Raw genomic sequence first — 17,247 nt, 5'->3', positions numbered from 1 at the left:
GGGTGATGGAGTTGCATCCCCTCCATTTGCAGTCCTAATACTCTCATTCTTTTTTGTCTTATTTCACTTACTTTTATATTATAGGATTTGTCTAATTTCCTGAATGATTTTGATTTCTATAACTTGCCTCCTTTTTTATTTTGTAGAATAGACTCAAATCCAAAGATGGGGTTAAAAAACCTGAAGGCAATCCAGATTATTTTCCTCTCCCTGTTCACTCCTGAATTCATCACTTGAATGCATTTTGTGTAAAGGAGGGACTGAAACAGTTGTAGTTGCCTCTGCCCAGCCCATTCCCAGATTTCTATAACCGATTATTGGTTTTGGATCAATATTGGCTTAAGACTCAGTAGGCTTGTGGAGGCGAAAAGGAATAAATTCTTTTAAAAAGTTTGTTGTTACTGTTGATAATAACTTGGACATTTTTCTACAGTATGCTTTCTTACCATTTTATATTCACCCTACCATTAATTTTCAACATTCAAGTGGTCAACAAGAACTCCCAGCTCCTGCACAACCTCACACTGGGCTACAACATCCATGACAACCGTTTGAACACTTTATGCACTTCAGATGCCTTGCTGGACATGCTCTCCACTGGAGAAGCCAATGTCCCCAACTACGGCTGTGGAAGGAAGGACAACCTTCTGGCTCTTCTTGATGCAGCTGACAGGGAGATCTCCATCCAGGCGTCAACATTAGCAGCACGTTACAAAGTCCCACAGGTTTGTGTGTGTTTTTTCTCTCTCTGGTAAAGTGAGTTGTGGGTGAGCAATAGATGCAATCATGTCTTATCCATGGAATTTAAGAGTTGTTTTTCTCCATATTAGCAAACATGTCAGTTATGTTTTTTTCTCTTACGTTCTTGTTCAAATTTCTCATACAAGGCCTGAAAAGCAATAAGGTCATTGAAGAGGATTTTCTCCCAGCTATCCAGCTATTCAAAAAATATCCTATTTGTGGATAAACTATTGGCATATTGATTTTCACATAGATATACAGTCAGGTCCAGAAATATTGGGACATCGACACAATTCTAACATCTTTGGCTCTATACACCACCACAATAGAGTTGGAATGAAACAAACACAATGTGCATTAACTGCAGACTGTCAGCTTTAATTTGAGGGTATGTACATCCAACTCATGTGAACGGTGTAGGACTTACAGCAGTTTGTATATATGCCTCCCACTTGTTAAGGGACCAAAAGTAATGGGACAGAATAATAATCATAAATCAAACTTTCCCTTCTTAATACTTGGTTGCAAATCCTTTGCAGTCAATCACAGCCTGAAGTCTGGAACACATAGACATCACCAGACGCTGGGTTTCATCCCTGGTGATGCTCTGCCAGGCCTCTACTGCAACTGTCTTCAGTTCCTGCTTGTTCTTGGGGCATTTTCCCTTCAGTTTTGTCTTCAGCAAGTGAAATGCATGCTCAATGGGATTCAGGTCAGGTGATTGACTTGGCCATTGCATAACATTCCACTTCTGTCCCTTCAAAAACTCTTCGGTTGCTTTTGCAGTATGCTTTGGGTCATTGTCCATCTGCACTGTGAAGTGCCGTCCAATGAGTTCTGCAGCATTTGGCTGAATGTGAGCAGATAATATTGCCCAGAATTCATCCTGCTGCTTTTGTTAGCAGTCACATCATCAATAAATACAAGAGAACCAGTTCCATTGGCAGCCATACATGCCCACGCCATGACACTACCACCACCATGCTTCACTGATGAGGTGGTATGCTTAGGATCATGAGCAATTCCTTTCCTTCTCCATACTCTTCTCTTCCCATCATTCTGGTACAAGTTGATCTTGGTCTCATCTGTCCATAGGATCTTGTTCCAGAACTGTGAAGGCTTTGTTAGATGTTGTTTGGCAAACTCTAATCTGGCCTTCCTGTTTTTGAAGCTCACCAATGGTTTACATCTTGTGGTGAACCCTCTGTATTCACTCTGGTGAAGTCTTCTCTTGATTGTTGACTTTGACACACATACACCTACCTCCTGGAGAGTATTCTTGATCTGGCCAACTGTTGTGAAGGGTGTTTTCTTCACCAGGAAAAGAATTCTTCGGTCATCCACCACACTTGTTTTCCGTGGTCTCCCAGGTCTTTTGGTGTTGCTGAGCTCACCGGTGCATTCCTTCTTTTTGAGAATGTTTCAAACAGTTGTTTTGGCCATGCCTAATGTTCTTGCTATCTCTCTGATGGGTTTGTTTTGTTTCTTCAGCCTAATGATGGCTTGCTTCACTGATAGTGACAGCTCTTTGGATCTCATCTTGAGAGTTGACAGCAACAGATTCCAAATGCAAATAGCACACTTGAAATGAACTCTGGGCCTTTTATCTGCACATTGTAATTGGGGTAATGAGGGAATATCACACACCTGGCCATGGAAGAGCTGAGAAGCCAATTGTCCCATTACTTTTGGTCCCTTAACAAGTGGGAGGCACATATACAAACTGCTGTAAGTCCTACACCGTTCACCTGAGTTGGATGTACATACCCTCAAATTAAAGCTGACAATCTGCAGTTAACGCACATTGTGTTTGTTTCATTCCAACTCCATTGTGGTGGTGTATAGAGCCAAAGATGTTAGAATTGTGTCGATGTCCCAATATTTCTGGACCTGACTGTATAACACCTGCCATATGCAGTTGTATTCAAGCTGGCAATAGTAGCATCTATAGGTATATTTAAAAATGGAATAAAAAGGAATTTAGCAATTACAAGCCAGTTAGACTAATAGATATTGTGGCTGAAATATATTGCTTGTTCCTCTTAAGTAAATTTGAGATTGGGTGGAACAAAAGTGAATTCTTTGCAGAAGAACAAAAAGGTTTAAGTAGAGTAAAGAGTTTCATAAAGTTGTATAGTAATAAATCAATTAATAATCTAATATTGTCAACACATTAGTTTTGAAGTATCTAATTATACGATAAGCGCATCTTACCTGCCTTGCAGCTCTGTCGTGTGTCTCACTCTTGTCTGCAGGCAAACACGTTGTAGGGTAAAACCAAACTTCTCATGAGTTCGAGAAGTTTGATTGAACTCGCAAGAGTTTTTTTTTACCCTACAAAATGTTTGCCTGCAGACAAGAGCGAGACGCGCGACAGAGCTGCAAGGCAGGTAAGATACGCATCTTGTGTCTCCCCAGTTCCTGGTGAGGGGGGGAGAAGAGACAGAAAGAGGAGCAAGCCCCGTCTCACCCCACGTGTCTTGCTTCTCCCCCGCCCCACATGCCACCCCCCTCGATAAAGAGCCGGGTGCTGTGGAAAAGGGAGCCGGGTGGGTGCAGACTTTGGGCGTCTGGGGTTGCCAGGAGTCACCCAACAGAGAGGCAGGAGCGGGGCGGGAGTTTGCAGGCGAGGGATGGATGGATGGATGGGAGGTGGGCGAGTGCCAAGAACACCGGGGAGATTCCCACCTTTGGTTGCTCCAGCGAACAGCTGATGAGCGTTGCCACAGCAGCACAACACAGGAGCAGCCATGAGGTGGCCACGCTCGCTGCCTCTTGCAACCCCAAAATAATACCCTCCCCACATTAAGTCCTTATTTCAGAGTTCAAAAAAATATAAGACAGGGTTTTATTTTGGGGAAAACATGGTAGGTGGGCAGAAGCTGAGGCAATGATGGGAACTCACCCCGCCATGCAGTGGTAGAACTCGAATTGCCGGAATAGATCCAGTGTCTTTAAGCCACTGAGGCTCCTACTTGCTAAATACATGTTGGTTTAAACTGATAGTACAGGACAATTATCCTGTGGGTTAGATTGCGTAGACCAGGGGTCGGCAACCCACGGCTCCAGAGCCACAAGCGGCTCTTTAGGCCCTCTGCCATGGCTCCCTGTTCCATCACTGGTTGGCCCCATCCCTCATTTCTTCCTTGGACTCCATCCCGAAGCAGCTGGAAGCGAAGGCTGCCTAATAGCAAATGTGGCTGGAAGGCAGGTACAGAGCAGCTTCGCTCCTGTACTCTCCTCCCCTCCTCTTCCTCTTGTGGCCCCCTGGCTGGCTGTGGTTGAGCTGGGAGTGTGTGCAGGCACAGGGAGACCCTCCTCTCAAGCAAGTGCCAAAGCTCAGGAAAGGTGGGCGCGGGCGGGCAGTGGCTCGCTATGAGAGGAGGAGGAGGAGGAGGAGGGACGCCAGAGAGTGCAGGAGCGAAGCTGCCCTGGACCTGCCTTCGCGCCACATTTGCACCTAAGGCAGCCTTCGCTTCCTGCCGCTTCGGAATGGAGTCCAAAAAACGAAATAAGAGGGGCAGGGCCAACCAGTGATGGGAGAGGAATGGAAACGCCTCACTTTGAAATGGCAACACAAATCCCCAAGGTAATTCCTATCTATGTTGGACAAGAGAGAGAGTAACACATTGCTTTGGCAATTCCATGACTTCCTAATATGCAACTATGACACATCCACCTGAACTTTTCAATGGCCTCAACAGAGTTCAAGTTCCTCCCTCAGGAAAGACGCTCCCTCCGCGCACGGCCAAAGAGCTGCCAGGGGTGGGCGATGACATGGCCAGGCGATGACTGGAGCATTAGTGCAGGAGAGAAGCCGTGTCCTGTTAAGACCCTCCTTAGGCGAGCGGCCGCCCACCCCACACCCCCCTTTGCTGTCCTTTGCTCCCGGCCAGGGAGTCATGAGAGGAGAGGGGGAGGGGGAGGACGGTCACCTGAAAGGAGGGGGAGACACAGAGAGAGAAAGAGAGATACAGAGAGAGAGAGAGAGAGAATGGTTGTGTGGCTGGATGGGACTGGGGGACTGGGTGGGAGTGAGTGACATCGAGTTGGCCATGCCCACCCAGGCTTTGTGGCTCCCGGTGTGGTTTTTTTCTGTAGGAAACAGGTCCAAGTGGCTCCTTGAGTGTTTAAGGTTGCCGACCCCTGGCGTAGACTCTGGAGAAAAGGTGGCTCCTACTGAGAGAATAATTCTGATTATTGATCAATCAAAGTCAAAAGTTTTGGTCTTTGGAAAACAAATGTGGCCAATGTAGCAAGTAACACCTTTCTTTACTCAGTGTCACTTTTCTCTGAGACGGAATCTTGGATCTGCCATCATCAAAGGAGCTCACCTAAAGCAATGGCAGGATTGAATTTAAAGTTTAAATGATGAACCTGGAAAAGGAAATCATAGCTATCCAGCTTTCTCCCCAATTATTAGACGAGTATATAATGCCAAAGTTACCCCCAAGCCCTTCAATTGAACTGAAGTTTGGGGCTTAATATCTACCTCTACTGGAACAAGGCCAATCACAGCACCTGAGGAGTATTTTGGGGGTGGATAAAAGGACTTCAGGTGCTGATTCAGAGCTGAGTTGGGAATTTCCACAATTTCTCCTTTCTCTAAAATCAGAGGAAATACAGTCATGTGAAAGGGAAAGTTCACCCTCTTTGAGTTCTTACGATTTTATGTGTCAGGACATCTGATAAAAACCACCTGCTCTTTAGCATTTCTTAAAAGGAGGTAAATACAACCTCAGATGAACAACAAAATAGGACATATTACACCATGTGATCATTTCTTTCACAAAAAGAAAGCCAAAACGGAGAAGCCATGTTTGAAAAACTAAATGCACCTTATGATACAATAGCTTGTAGAATCACCTTTAGCAACAACAACTTGAAGTAATCATTTTCTGTATGACTTTATCAGTCTCTCACAATGTTGAGGGAGGAATTTTGGCCCCCTCTTCTTTACAACAGTTCATTGGGGTTTGTGGGGGGGGTTTTCTGCACAGCTCTCTGGAGGCCCCACCACCACATTTCAATTGGGTTGGGGTCTGGCATTGACTGGGCCATTGCAACGCCTGGATCCTTTCCTTTTTCAGCCACTTGCTGGTCTGCTTGGGGTCATCAGCCTTTTGCATGACCCAAAGTCCACCAAGCTTCACCTGTCAGACAGATGGTCTCACATTGGACTCTGGAATGTTTTGGTAGACAGAGGAGTCCATGGCCGAGTCAATGATCGCAGGGTGCCCAGGTCCTGTGGCTGCAAAAGAAGCCCAAATCCTCACCCCTCCATCTCCGTGCTTGGCGGTTGGTGTGTCATGATGTTGATATGCTGTGTGTGGTTTCCACCAAACGTGGCTCTGTGCATTATGGCCAAACTTCTCCACTCTGGTCTCGTCTGTCCAAAGGAGAATGTTCCAGAAGTCTTGTGGTCTCTTCAGGTGCAACTTGGGAAACCTCAGCCATGCTGCCATGTTTTTTTTAGAGAGAAGTTTCCTCCTGGCAACCCTTCCAAACAAACCAAACTTCTTCAGTCTTTTTCTGATTCTGCTGTCAGGAACTGGAACATTTACCAGGCTCACTGAGGCCTGTAGAGTCTCAGGTGGAACTCTTGGATTTTCTGCAATGTCTCTGAGCATTGTACGGTCTGACCTTGGGTGAACTTGCTGGGATGGTCCCTCCTGGGAAGATTGGCAGCTGCCTTGAATGTTTTCCCCTTCTGAACAATCTTCTTTGCTATAGAATGATGGACTTTAAATTGTTTGGAAATGGCCTTGTAACCTTTCCCAGATTGATAGGCAGCAACAATGGCTTCTCTCAGATCATTGCTGGGTTCTTTGCCCTTTGGCATTGTGTTAACACAGACCTCAATGCTGGAGACCAGCAAACTCCTGAAACTTTGGCTTTTATAGAGGCCGTCACACTTGTGATGATCGATTAATCCAGGTCCCTTGATCAGCAGCACCAGGCTTCCTCTCAGCCTCTTCACACCTATGGAAGCAGTCAGGGTGTCCTTAGCCTTTCACACCTGGCTCCTCCATTTCGGCTCTCTTTCTGTAAAATAAAGGAGGACAGGGTGTCATATCTCCTGTGTTGCTGTTCATCTGAGGTTGCATTTACCTCCTTTTAAGAACTGCTGAAGACCAGATGCTTTTTACTGTGTCCTGATACATGAAACCACAGAACTCACAGAGGGTCTCCTTCCTTTTCCACAGGGCTGAATTTCTTAGTGTACAATTAAACCTCTGGAACCTGACAGACTCCCCAAATTCTCTGGGTTAGAAGATGCAGAATTTCAAATAAAGCCCTCTTGGATTATGCAACTGACAAATTATATTAGGAGCTGTGGTCTCCCTATCTCTTGTGTAACTAGAGAAGAAGCCCAGAAATGATCAAGGTGGTATATAAATAAATAAACAAATATTGCTTCACCAAGAATCTGGAATATTGAATGTCAACTGCATAAGAAAGAGAGAGATGAGAGTCTTGGGCTGCACATTAGACAAACAAGCTATTGTGAAACTTGTGTTAAAGCAACACATTCGCTGTTCAATCAGAATTAAAGATATAATACGGCCCTTTATTGGAACGAAATGCTCACTTGACACCTGCACATCTGGATCTGATTGTCCCAAAGGTGCTTTTTTCAAGAGGCAACTGGACTTTCTGGTTTTTCTTTGAAGACCTTTTGCTTCTCATCCAGAGCTGAAGAACCTGGACGACTGAGAATCTCCATAGACATGTGGGTCTGATGGCAATAAGTTGTGATACAGAAATATGTTTTTTATTCTTATTCTTTTTTATTTAATTTGTTTCTTGGGCTCCGTTTTTATATACAGTGTTGTTAACACTGTGCTTAATATTCTGTTTCTTGATATGGCATAATTGCTAATCAACAATAATCTATTTAATTTGTTCATCAATACCAAGTTGAATTTATTAAAAAAATAAAGTTTTGGACTTTATCTGACCCCCAGTATAACACAAATTTCTTCATTGCTTTTTCAGATCAGTCATAACCTTGTTTCAGAGGCTCTGAGTGATAAAAGGAAATTCCCCTTTTTCCACCAGATGCTCCCCAAAGAAGGATTCCACTACCCAGCAATTGTCCAGCTGCTCCTCCATTTCAGATGGACCCTGATTGGCCTCTTTGCTTCAGACACAGAGAAGGGAGAGAATTTCATGAGGACTTTTACTCCTGTGCTTGTCAGGAGTGGAATTTGTGTGGTTATATCACAACTGTTCTCAACAACTGGATATACAGCATCCCTCAGGGATTCCCTCTCTAAGTGGAGACAAGTCAACGTCTTTGTTCACTTCATAGAACATGTTCCCATTACAGAGAGAATTCTTCCTTTCCATTTAATACTTAGGCGTCTCCCAGGACCCATTGAAGGGAAAGTCTGGATCTATACAGCTTTGGGAACATTAAAATTGGAAAAGGACAGACTTTACAAATACATCCATAGTATTTGGAACTTTGATTATCTTGAAAAAGAAAGTCCAATGGATGATGCCTTTGAATACAATTTCTTTGTGGAAGAAAAGTTTCAAGATCTTTATTTTTTCTGTTCTCTTTCAAAGAACATCTTTTCTGTCAAAGGCCGCAGAAGATGCACCCAGAAAGCCCCTCTGGAGACCCAGTGGAAATGGGACAGAAGATTGATCCGAAATCATTACCTTGTCTACAGTCTCATGCAGACTCTTGCCCAGGCCTTGAACGCTGCCTATTCCTCCAGATGGAGGAGGGGAAGGAAGGAGGGCGAAGGGAGGTTGGGGGCTCCAAGGCTGCAGCCGTGGCAGGTATGGGGGTCCTGATATTGTCAGATATGAAGAATTGCTTCTAAAATAATGTTTCATTACAGCTTTTGCTTCTGCGTAATAAATAAAGAAAATAAGGAACTAGAAAGTCAAGGAACTTTTTGAAAAACTAGTGAAAACAGTCTTGTTCTTACAGTGAACAAAGTGGTTCAGAAAAGTCTAGAAAGAAAAGGGGGGATGGCTTTCTGAGCAATAGCTTAACTGGCACATTTCAAAATATAACCGATTTATTTATTTATTTATTTAATCAAATTTCTATACCGCCCTACTCCCGAAGGACTCAGGGCGGTGAACAGCCAAGATAAAATACAGATAATACAAATATTAAAAATCCCTTAAAATTATTAAATATTTTGGCCGAAACACAGATTAAAACACCCAATTTATAAAATCACAAATTAAAAAATTTAAAAAATAGTTTAAAAGAGGGGAGTTAGGCCAGGCCAGCTTGCTGAAATAGAAAAGTTTTGAGAGCACGGCGAAACGTGCGCAGGTCCGGGATCTTCCGTATCTCTGGGGGGAGCTCGTTCCAGATGGTAGGTGCCCCCACAGAGAAGGCTCTCCCCCTGGGGGCCGCCAGTCGACACTGTTTGGCCGACAGCACCCTGAGGAGCCCCTCTCTATGGGAGCGTACTGGTCGGTGAGAGGCTATTGGTAGCAGAAGGCGGTCTCGTAGATACCACGGTCCATGCCATGGAGCGCTCTAAAGGTGGTAACCAAAACCTTGAAGCGCACCCGGAAGACCACCGGGAGCCAGTGCAGCTCGCGCAGGAGGGGGGTCACATGGGAGCGCCACGTCGCTCCCATAACCACCCGCGCGGCCGCATTCTGGACCAGCTGGAGCCTCCGGGTGCTCCTCAAGGGGAGCCCCATGTAGAGAGCATTGCAGTAGTCCAAGCGGGAAGTAACGAGAGCATGAGTGACGGTATATAACGAGTCCCGATCCAGAAAGGGACGCAACTGGCGAATCAGGCGGACCTGATAAAAAGTCCCCCTGGCCACGGCCGTCATGTGCTCTTCTAAAGACAGCCGTGAGTCCAGGAGGACACCCAAGTTGCGAACCCTCTCCGTGGGGGCCAATGACTCACCCCCAATAGTCAGTGATGGCACCAACTGACTATATCGGGATGTCGGAAACCACAGCCACTCGGTCTTGGATGGGTTGAGCCTGAGTCTGTTTCTCCCCATCCAGATCCGCACGGCCTCCAGGCACCGGGACATCACTTCAAGGGCATCATTGGGGTGGTCCGGGGTGGAGATGTACAGCTGAGTATCATCAGCGTACTGATGGTACTTCACCCCGAAACCACGGATGATCTCACCCAGCGGCTTCACATAAATGTTGAACAGAAGGGGCGAGAGGACCGACCCTTGTGGCACCCCACATACAAGGGGCCTCGGGGTCGACCTCTGCCCCCCTGTCAACACAGACTGCGACCGGTCAGAGAGAAAGGAGGAGAACAACCGTTGGACGGTGCCCCCCACCCCTAACTCCTCTAGCCGGTGCAGCATGATACCATGGTCGATGGTATCAAAAGCTGCTGAGAGGTCTAATAGGACCAGGACAGAGGAACAACCCCTGTCCCGAGCCCTCCAGAGATCATCAACCAACGCGGCCAATGCCGTTTCCGTGCTGTGCCCAGGCCTGAAGCCCGACTGGAACGGATCCAGATACGACGATTCATCCAGGTACTGGGGGAGCTGTCGCACTACCACACTCTCAACAACCTTCGCAATGAAGCGAAGGTTGGAGACAGGACGATAATTTGCCAACACTGCCGGGTCCAGGGAAGGCTTCTTGAGGAGAGGCCTCACCACCGCCTCTTTCAAGGCGGCAGGGAAGACACCCTCACTCAAGGAAGCATTTATAATCCCCTGGAGCCAGCCTCGTGTAACCTCCCGAGAGGCCAGCACCAACCAGGAGGGACACGGGTCCAGTAAACATGTGGCTGCGCTCAGTCTGCCCAGTATCCTGTCCACGTCTTCGGGCGTCACAGAATCAAACTCTTCCCAATGTGGCTGCCATTGCCTTCCGCTGCCGCCGCCGCCACCACCGCCATCGCCGGCTCGCAACCGGCACCCTGGGCTCCCCATGGCGCCTCCAGGACCCCCGAAAAACGTCCGGAGAGTGTCCCAGAGATCCCTGAGGGGCGAGGGGATGAAGGGCACCTCCAAGCCGCCACCGCTGCATAGCAACGCAGACCGCTGCCGAACGCTCTGGCTTCCACTCCTCCCGGCGCTGACAAGCCGGAAACAGCTGTTTTTAGCAGGCCGCCGCCCCATCTCCCACGGCGGCTTCAAACAGCGCGTCCCGCCCTGCCCTGATATTCCGGAGGGCGAAAAAGCCCTCAGCAGGCAGGGCGGGCATTCCCCTCATTGGGACTGGAGCCGGAGATAGTTAAAGCGGCTCCCGAAGACCCCTGACACCAGCGACCTCTCCATCTCCTCAGCGGAGCTCAGCCGACCGCCGCCATCTTGGGACATGCCGGAAGTGGCATCTATGCAAAAGAACAATGGAAAGTTACTGATGCAGAATCACACCAGGCCATGGAGACAGGGGGTTGCTGGGGAAAATAAGGCCAGGAGTTGAAAAGGAGCTCCGGATAGGTCGAGAGCTTGCTAGTCCTTCAGCCAATGGGAAAGTAGGACAGTGTTGAGTGACGGGAGGAAGGGCATAAAACCTCTTGCATGCTTTGATCCGGGTCCATCTGGTGGATTTGAATAGAATAGAATTTTTTATTGGCCAAGTGTGATTGGACACACAAGGAATTTGTCTCTGGTGCATAGGCTCTCAGTGTACATAAAAGGAAAAGATACATTCATCAAGAATCATAAGGTCGAACACTTAATGACTATAATTATAACCCTATGACTATCATTAAGTGTTGTGATATGGTAGAACCTAGAATTTTGAAGGTCTCTACTGTTGATTCTGTGTTGTCTAGTATTGTGAGAGGTGGAAGTATGGGAGGGTTTCTCCTAAAGTCCACCACCATTTCTATGTTTTGAGTGTCTTCAGTTCCAGATTGTTCCTGTCGCACCATGAGGCTAGTTGTTCAACCTCCCGTCTGTATGCGGATTCATCATTGTCTCGAATGAGGCCGATCACTGTTGTGTCTCCTGCGAACTTCAGTAGTTTAACAGATGGATCCTTAGAGATGCAGTCATTGGTATACGGAGAGAAGTGGGGAGAACACACAGCCTTGGGGGGGTTGGGGGGCTGTGCTAATTGCAGATGCATTGATAAACTTTTGCTCCTTTAGGGTACCAGATTGCCTTCCTTGCTTTATTGCTGCTTTCCTATTTCTAACAATATGGATCCATCAATCTTAGATCCTTCAGAGAAGGAGCCCAAAGGAGAAGGAAGGGAACTTTCTCAACCACATTGGGCTTCAGAAGATCAACGGTTGGGCCAATCTGATTGCTGGAGACATCATCTTCTAAGCACCAGGCCCCACGACAGATAAATTTTGGTTTTAAACGCAGTTAATTTTGTATTTGATTTTTTATTTGATTTATATGCTGCCCTTCTCTGGAGACTCAGGGCGGCTTACAATGCGTTAAGCAATAGCCTCCATACTTTTGTATATTTATACAAAGTCAGCTTATTGCCCCCACAACTGGGTCCTCATTTCACCTACCTTAGAAAGGATGGAAGGCTGAGTCAACCTTGAGCCTGGTGAGATTCGAACTTACAGTAATTGCAGACAGCTGGTGTTAATCACAACGCTTTTAGTCTGCTCAGCCACCAGGCCCCTGAATTTTAAAAGGATGTATGCATTTTTAAATACACTCATGTCTTTATGGGTTTGTGATTAGCATAGTTGAATTTTACCTTTATAACTTTGAAGGACACTTTGAGACCATCTAGCCCAACCCCTCCTCTCTGCAGGAGTCCCAGTCAAAGCTTCTCTGACTGACGGCTGCTCAGTCTTCGCCTCCTCAGTGAAGGGGAGGCTGAACTTCTCTGCTTTGAGGGCTCAGCTCTGAAATGGCTCCTCTTTTCAGGGTCTTTTTCCTCTCCTTCAGCCAGAATCTCCTCCCTTCTGACTGAGCTCATTGCCCCATTTCCCCCACCTCCCTCTGGAGCAACATGGAGATCTGAAATGACTTTGAAATGGTCACTAAATTAACCATTTTTCATAATCAACCTGATGTTTTCCAGGCGTTTATAAATAATTTTTTTCCTATGATTCATTTCATTTATCATCTTCTCTAGAATATCCCCTATAATTTACCAATTGCATCAATTATATTTTCTTAATATATATTTTGCCAATATAGGGTTGAGCAATTTGCTGAACATTTGTTTTATTTATGAAGGGAGTAACACCTATTTTTCTAAATGTATATTTTGATGTTAGGCAGCTGTAGAAAAAAGATTCAAATGTGTAAACGTTAAATGGGATTTTTTTAAAAAAAGCTTTCAGATGTTAAACTTCCTGGATGTTCCCCTTCTAGTTCCATCCTTTCCTGCAGAAGAATGAGTATTGCAATATTTCCATTATAAAACTCTACTTGGATCAAAATGGAGATGTAGCAGCAGATCTGGCTATTGTGAGCGGGTTGATTCTCCCCAAGGAGAATCCCATTGAATTTCGAATGGGGACTTTGGAAAGACAGAGACTTACTATCTACCAAGATGCTGTTTCAGAGCTAAAGTTCCTCAACAAGGTGGGAGAAATTTTGGTGTGATTCCTGTTTTTCCCAAAGATTTATGACACATTTCATGTGGACTAAGCCTAGTTTCCAGGGTCCATGACCTTCACTGGGAATTGAACATGGGGAGTAGAAACCTTATAGTTTCCTTTCTATAGACCACTTGGGAGCCTTCAGTACTTTAGACCAAGCTGTTCTTCAGCTGCTGTAATACTGAAGACTCTTTGTAGCTGGTTCAGCCGTGTCCAACCTGGGATGAGAAACCCTCAAGTGCTGGAGGTTGTGTTGTTAAGAGCCTCAGGTTCGCTTGTTCCTTGTCCTGAAAGAGCAAAGCAGAAGGGGATTCTGTTGAAGAGACCCTGAATTGAGGTTTGGACTGAATGAGATGAAATTGGATCATGGCTGGATGGAGCTCCTGGGGGTTCCATTGGGAGAGAAGCTTCCTCTTGTCCTGCTTAGGGAAAGGCCATTGGGAAATGGTTCCCTGAAAGGGCAGGTCCATGGTCTGTGATGTTTTTAAGTAGTCCAGACCTGGTCAAAGTTAGCCATATCTGTCTTTGGGGGGAGCAATTGATCTTCTGACCCTAGGAAGGAGGTCCAAGGCTTCCAGTTCACATAAAATGACAGTGACCAGTGAGACAATCCCTTGACCCAGAAACCTGAAATACTGAAATACAACTTTGATTCAAGGAAAAGGTCTTCCTGATATCAGAAGCAATGAGGCAGATTGTGACAGGAAATGCTACTTAGATTTGGCCTTTGCTAATTAAGAGGGCTCTTCATCTGAAAATGAATGGCCTTGTTTATCTTGAGTGTTAGCCACCTTCAGTCCCTTTGTTTGAAAAGGAGTCTCCAAATTCAACTACTATTAAATGTGGGTCAGTCTTTCCATGCCAGTTGGAGTCTCCTAATTGGAGTTCTTCAACACAAAGGACTTTTTCTTGGATAACTGGATGGGCTTCAGAAATATCTTCTTCTGATCCAGGACTCACACTCATGTCCCCTCTGTTGCAGCCAAAGATTTGCGACTTAATCTTTTTCAGGGACACCTTCTCATGATCTCCCCTCAATCTCACTACAGTTCTAGAAACTATGCAGAAACCTTCAGTCTTAAGAAAGGAGAATATTGGTAGCTCAGGACTGACATGAGGGCTCCTTGGTGCTCTCTGAGCTTGCTTATTTTCTTCCAGGCGTTTCATTACCCAACTGGGTAACATCATCAGCTATAATTTATGAGGAATTTTTGCTTTGTCTCTTAACGGGGAGACTGTTTTGAACTAGTGTCAAAGGGGAGCAGCTTTGCAAGGCTTTCTGTAGTGCAGATCCTATGGGTCAGAAGTTCCCTTTTTAATAACATCTTATTCTACTTAAATAAATCTCATAAAATAACAATTTATTAAATCTTTGACAACAAATGTATTCACAAATTTAATATGAGTAGATAATCATAACCATGGATAGATGAAGAGTGCAGGCATGCATTTTAATATAACAATGAGGAGAAACCGATTTTTTCCCCCTTAATCCTTCAATCTTTTCTCAATTCCATCCCTCCGGAGTTTATTAAGGAGAAAAGTTCTTTATTGCAATGTTAAATGCCAGAAGCAAAAGGGAGGAACTAAAGAAAGAACCTGCCAGGGTCACATCTCGTACACCTGTATGAGATGTGACTCGTATCAAAGTATCAAAGACTTCATATTTACCTCCATGAAGCCCAGATTCTACTTGTCTAATGTTCATTTCTCCCCCCATTTTCAATGGATGGTGAATTCTAACATATTTCCATTGGCATTTCTTTTCTTCTGCTCAGTCTCTGCCTCAGTCCAAATGTGTGGAAAGTTGTCATCCTGGATTTGTCAAGAGGGCTCGAGAAGGAGAGCCAGTTTGCTGCTACGACTGCGTTCCTTGTCCAGAGGGGACCTTCTCCACTCAGGAAGGTGGGTCACACCAGAGGAAAGGAAGGCCTGGTGGAAATGGATTTATCTAGAGCATTTTGATGAAAGTGTAAATTAAAACATGCATTGAAACTCAACTTTTTTTTTTTTGTTTATTCAAAATGCACTAGAAATCCTCCAATTTCATATACCTTGGGTATATAAGTATTAGAAAATTATATTATCATTTTTATAAACAACATATCTTGGAAAATGTTCCAGGAATCAGGCGTTCTTCAAAAATTGTATTTCTTGAAATGCAAAAAAATTCCAGAATATTAAAGATACTGATTTTTGACTTTCTCAGATACAGAAAAATGCACCAAGTGTGCAGATGATAAGTATCCAAATGTGGACAGAGTCCAATGTATCCCCAAAGTCATAACCTTCCTGTCTTATGAGGAACTTCTGGGTATCATCCTGGTCTCTTTTGCCCTATTCTTCTTCCTAACCACAGGCCTTGTTTTAATCATCTTCATTAAATACGGAGAAACTCCCCTTGTCAAAGCCAACAACCGGGATCTCTCCTACATCCTCCTGATCTCCCTCCTGCTTTGCTTCTTGTCTCCTTTTCTCTTCATTGGTCAACCAAGGAAAGCCACCTGCCTTCTCCGACAAACGGTCTTCAGCATCATCTTCTCAGTTGCTGTTTCTTCTCTCTTGGCCAAAACCATCACGGTGGTGCTGGCCTTCCTGGCCACAAAACCAGGAAATCAAGTCAAGAGATGGTTGGGGAAGAGCTTGGCCAACTCCATCATCTTCTCTTGTTCTGGAGTTCAAATTATCATCTGCTGCATCTGGCTGGGAGTTTCTGCCCCCTTCCCTGACTCTGACCTCCACTCCCAGCCTGGAGAGATCATCCTGCAATGCAACGAAGGGGCTGTTGTCATGTTCTACGTCACCCTCAGCTACATGGGCTTCCTGGCTGCCATCTGCTTCACGGTGGCTTTCCTGGCCAGGAATCTGCCTGGGGCCTTCAACGAAGCCAAGCTGATCACCTTCAGCATGCTGGTCTTCTGCAGTGTCTGGGTGACTTTTGTGCCCACCTACCTGAGCACCAAAGGGAAATCCATGGTGGCTGTGCAGGTCTTCTCCATCCTGGCCTCCAGTGCTGGTCTGCTGGTCTGCATCTTCATCCCCAAGTGCTACATTATCCTTCTGAGGCCAGACCTCAACACAAAGGACCAGCTCACAGGCAGAACAAATGTAAAAACATGAGATATAACACCATTGTGATATTGGTAGAATTATTAGATTTTCTTTTATTTGAAAGAAATTATTAATTCTTTCTACTTAGATAGTATGCAGGAATCCAAGAAGAATATATGTCTATGTTTCTTTAATCCCTTTCCCTTTCAGCTCAATAAAGAGAACTCTGGGAAGGTCATTCAGAGGAATTTGATGTTCAGGAACAGCCAATGAACCTGACATCTTATAAAAATAATTTGAGCAGGTTTTCCTACTGAGGGAGCTGAAAAGTGTTTCTGTGTGAGAGAAAAGCCTGAGGAGGAAAAATGGCAAGATGGAAGCTGTGGGAAAGAATCTCCAGTCATGTGTGACAATCTCTGAGAGAAGCCATGAAATACCCAAATGATGTGAAGGTTTCACCTGCTCTCCGCTGGGGAGGCAGATCTGCGCAACTCTTAAATGGCTCCTTCTTGATGTCCTGATGAGACCTACTCTAGAGGAAGAGTGGATCACAACAGCCGTCTGGGATTTCACTGGGGCTCACTTTGTCTGGCTCCCTATTTTTTTCTTTCCTTATTCAAGAAATAAAAGAGAAATATCTAACAGTGTTCAGGTCCTTTAATGGTCCACTCTACAATTTCTACCTAAAGCCTTTTCTCTGGTCCTCTTCCAAGCTTCTCTTGTCTCTGAAGGGCTGGAGAAGATGCTCAGAGAAAGGGGACCTGGAGACTCTCCCCAGGGGGAGGTTGAGGGGGTCCTGTCTAAAGGCATCACAGACTGTGGCATGAGGGTTCAACGCTGCATCTTCATTCAGGTCCAGGAAGGGGGTGAGCAAGGATGGGAAGAGCTGGGTTTCTAGGAAGCTGCTCTGCTCTCCAACCACCGAGTTTGCTGATTGATTAGAGACCAATTT

General features: G+C 45.5%; 1 protein-coding gene across 1 annotated transcript; it reads left to right on the top strand.

Moving 5' to 3' along the window:
* Window positions 1-434: 434 nt before the first annotated feature.
* On the top strand, window positions 435-16,307 carry LOC139326233 (vomeronasal type-2 receptor 26-like; the record flags this gene model as incomplete). The annotated part of the gene is made up of 4 exons (XM_070956390.1): window positions 435-725; window positions 13,015-13,227; window positions 15,023-15,149; window positions 15,454-16,307. Coding segments are annotated over exons 1-4 (1,485 nt in total), but the record flags the coding sequence as incomplete, so codon positions are not given.
* Between the last annotated feature and the right edge of the window lie 940 nt (window positions 16,308-17,247).

Source organism: Pituophis catenifer, unplaced genomic scaffold (genome assembly GCF_029215685.1).
Source record: "Pituophis catenifer annectens isolate HBS135680 unplaced genomic scaffold, rPitCat1.0.hap2 SCAF_19, whole genome shotgun sequence".
In the NCBI taxonomy this organism is placed as follows: domain Eukaryota; kingdom Metazoa; phylum Chordata; class Lepidosauria; order Squamata; family Colubridae; genus Pituophis; species Pituophis catenifer.
Note: the sequence above shows the minus strand (reverse complement) of the source record. Positions and strands in the feature narration are given on the sequence as shown.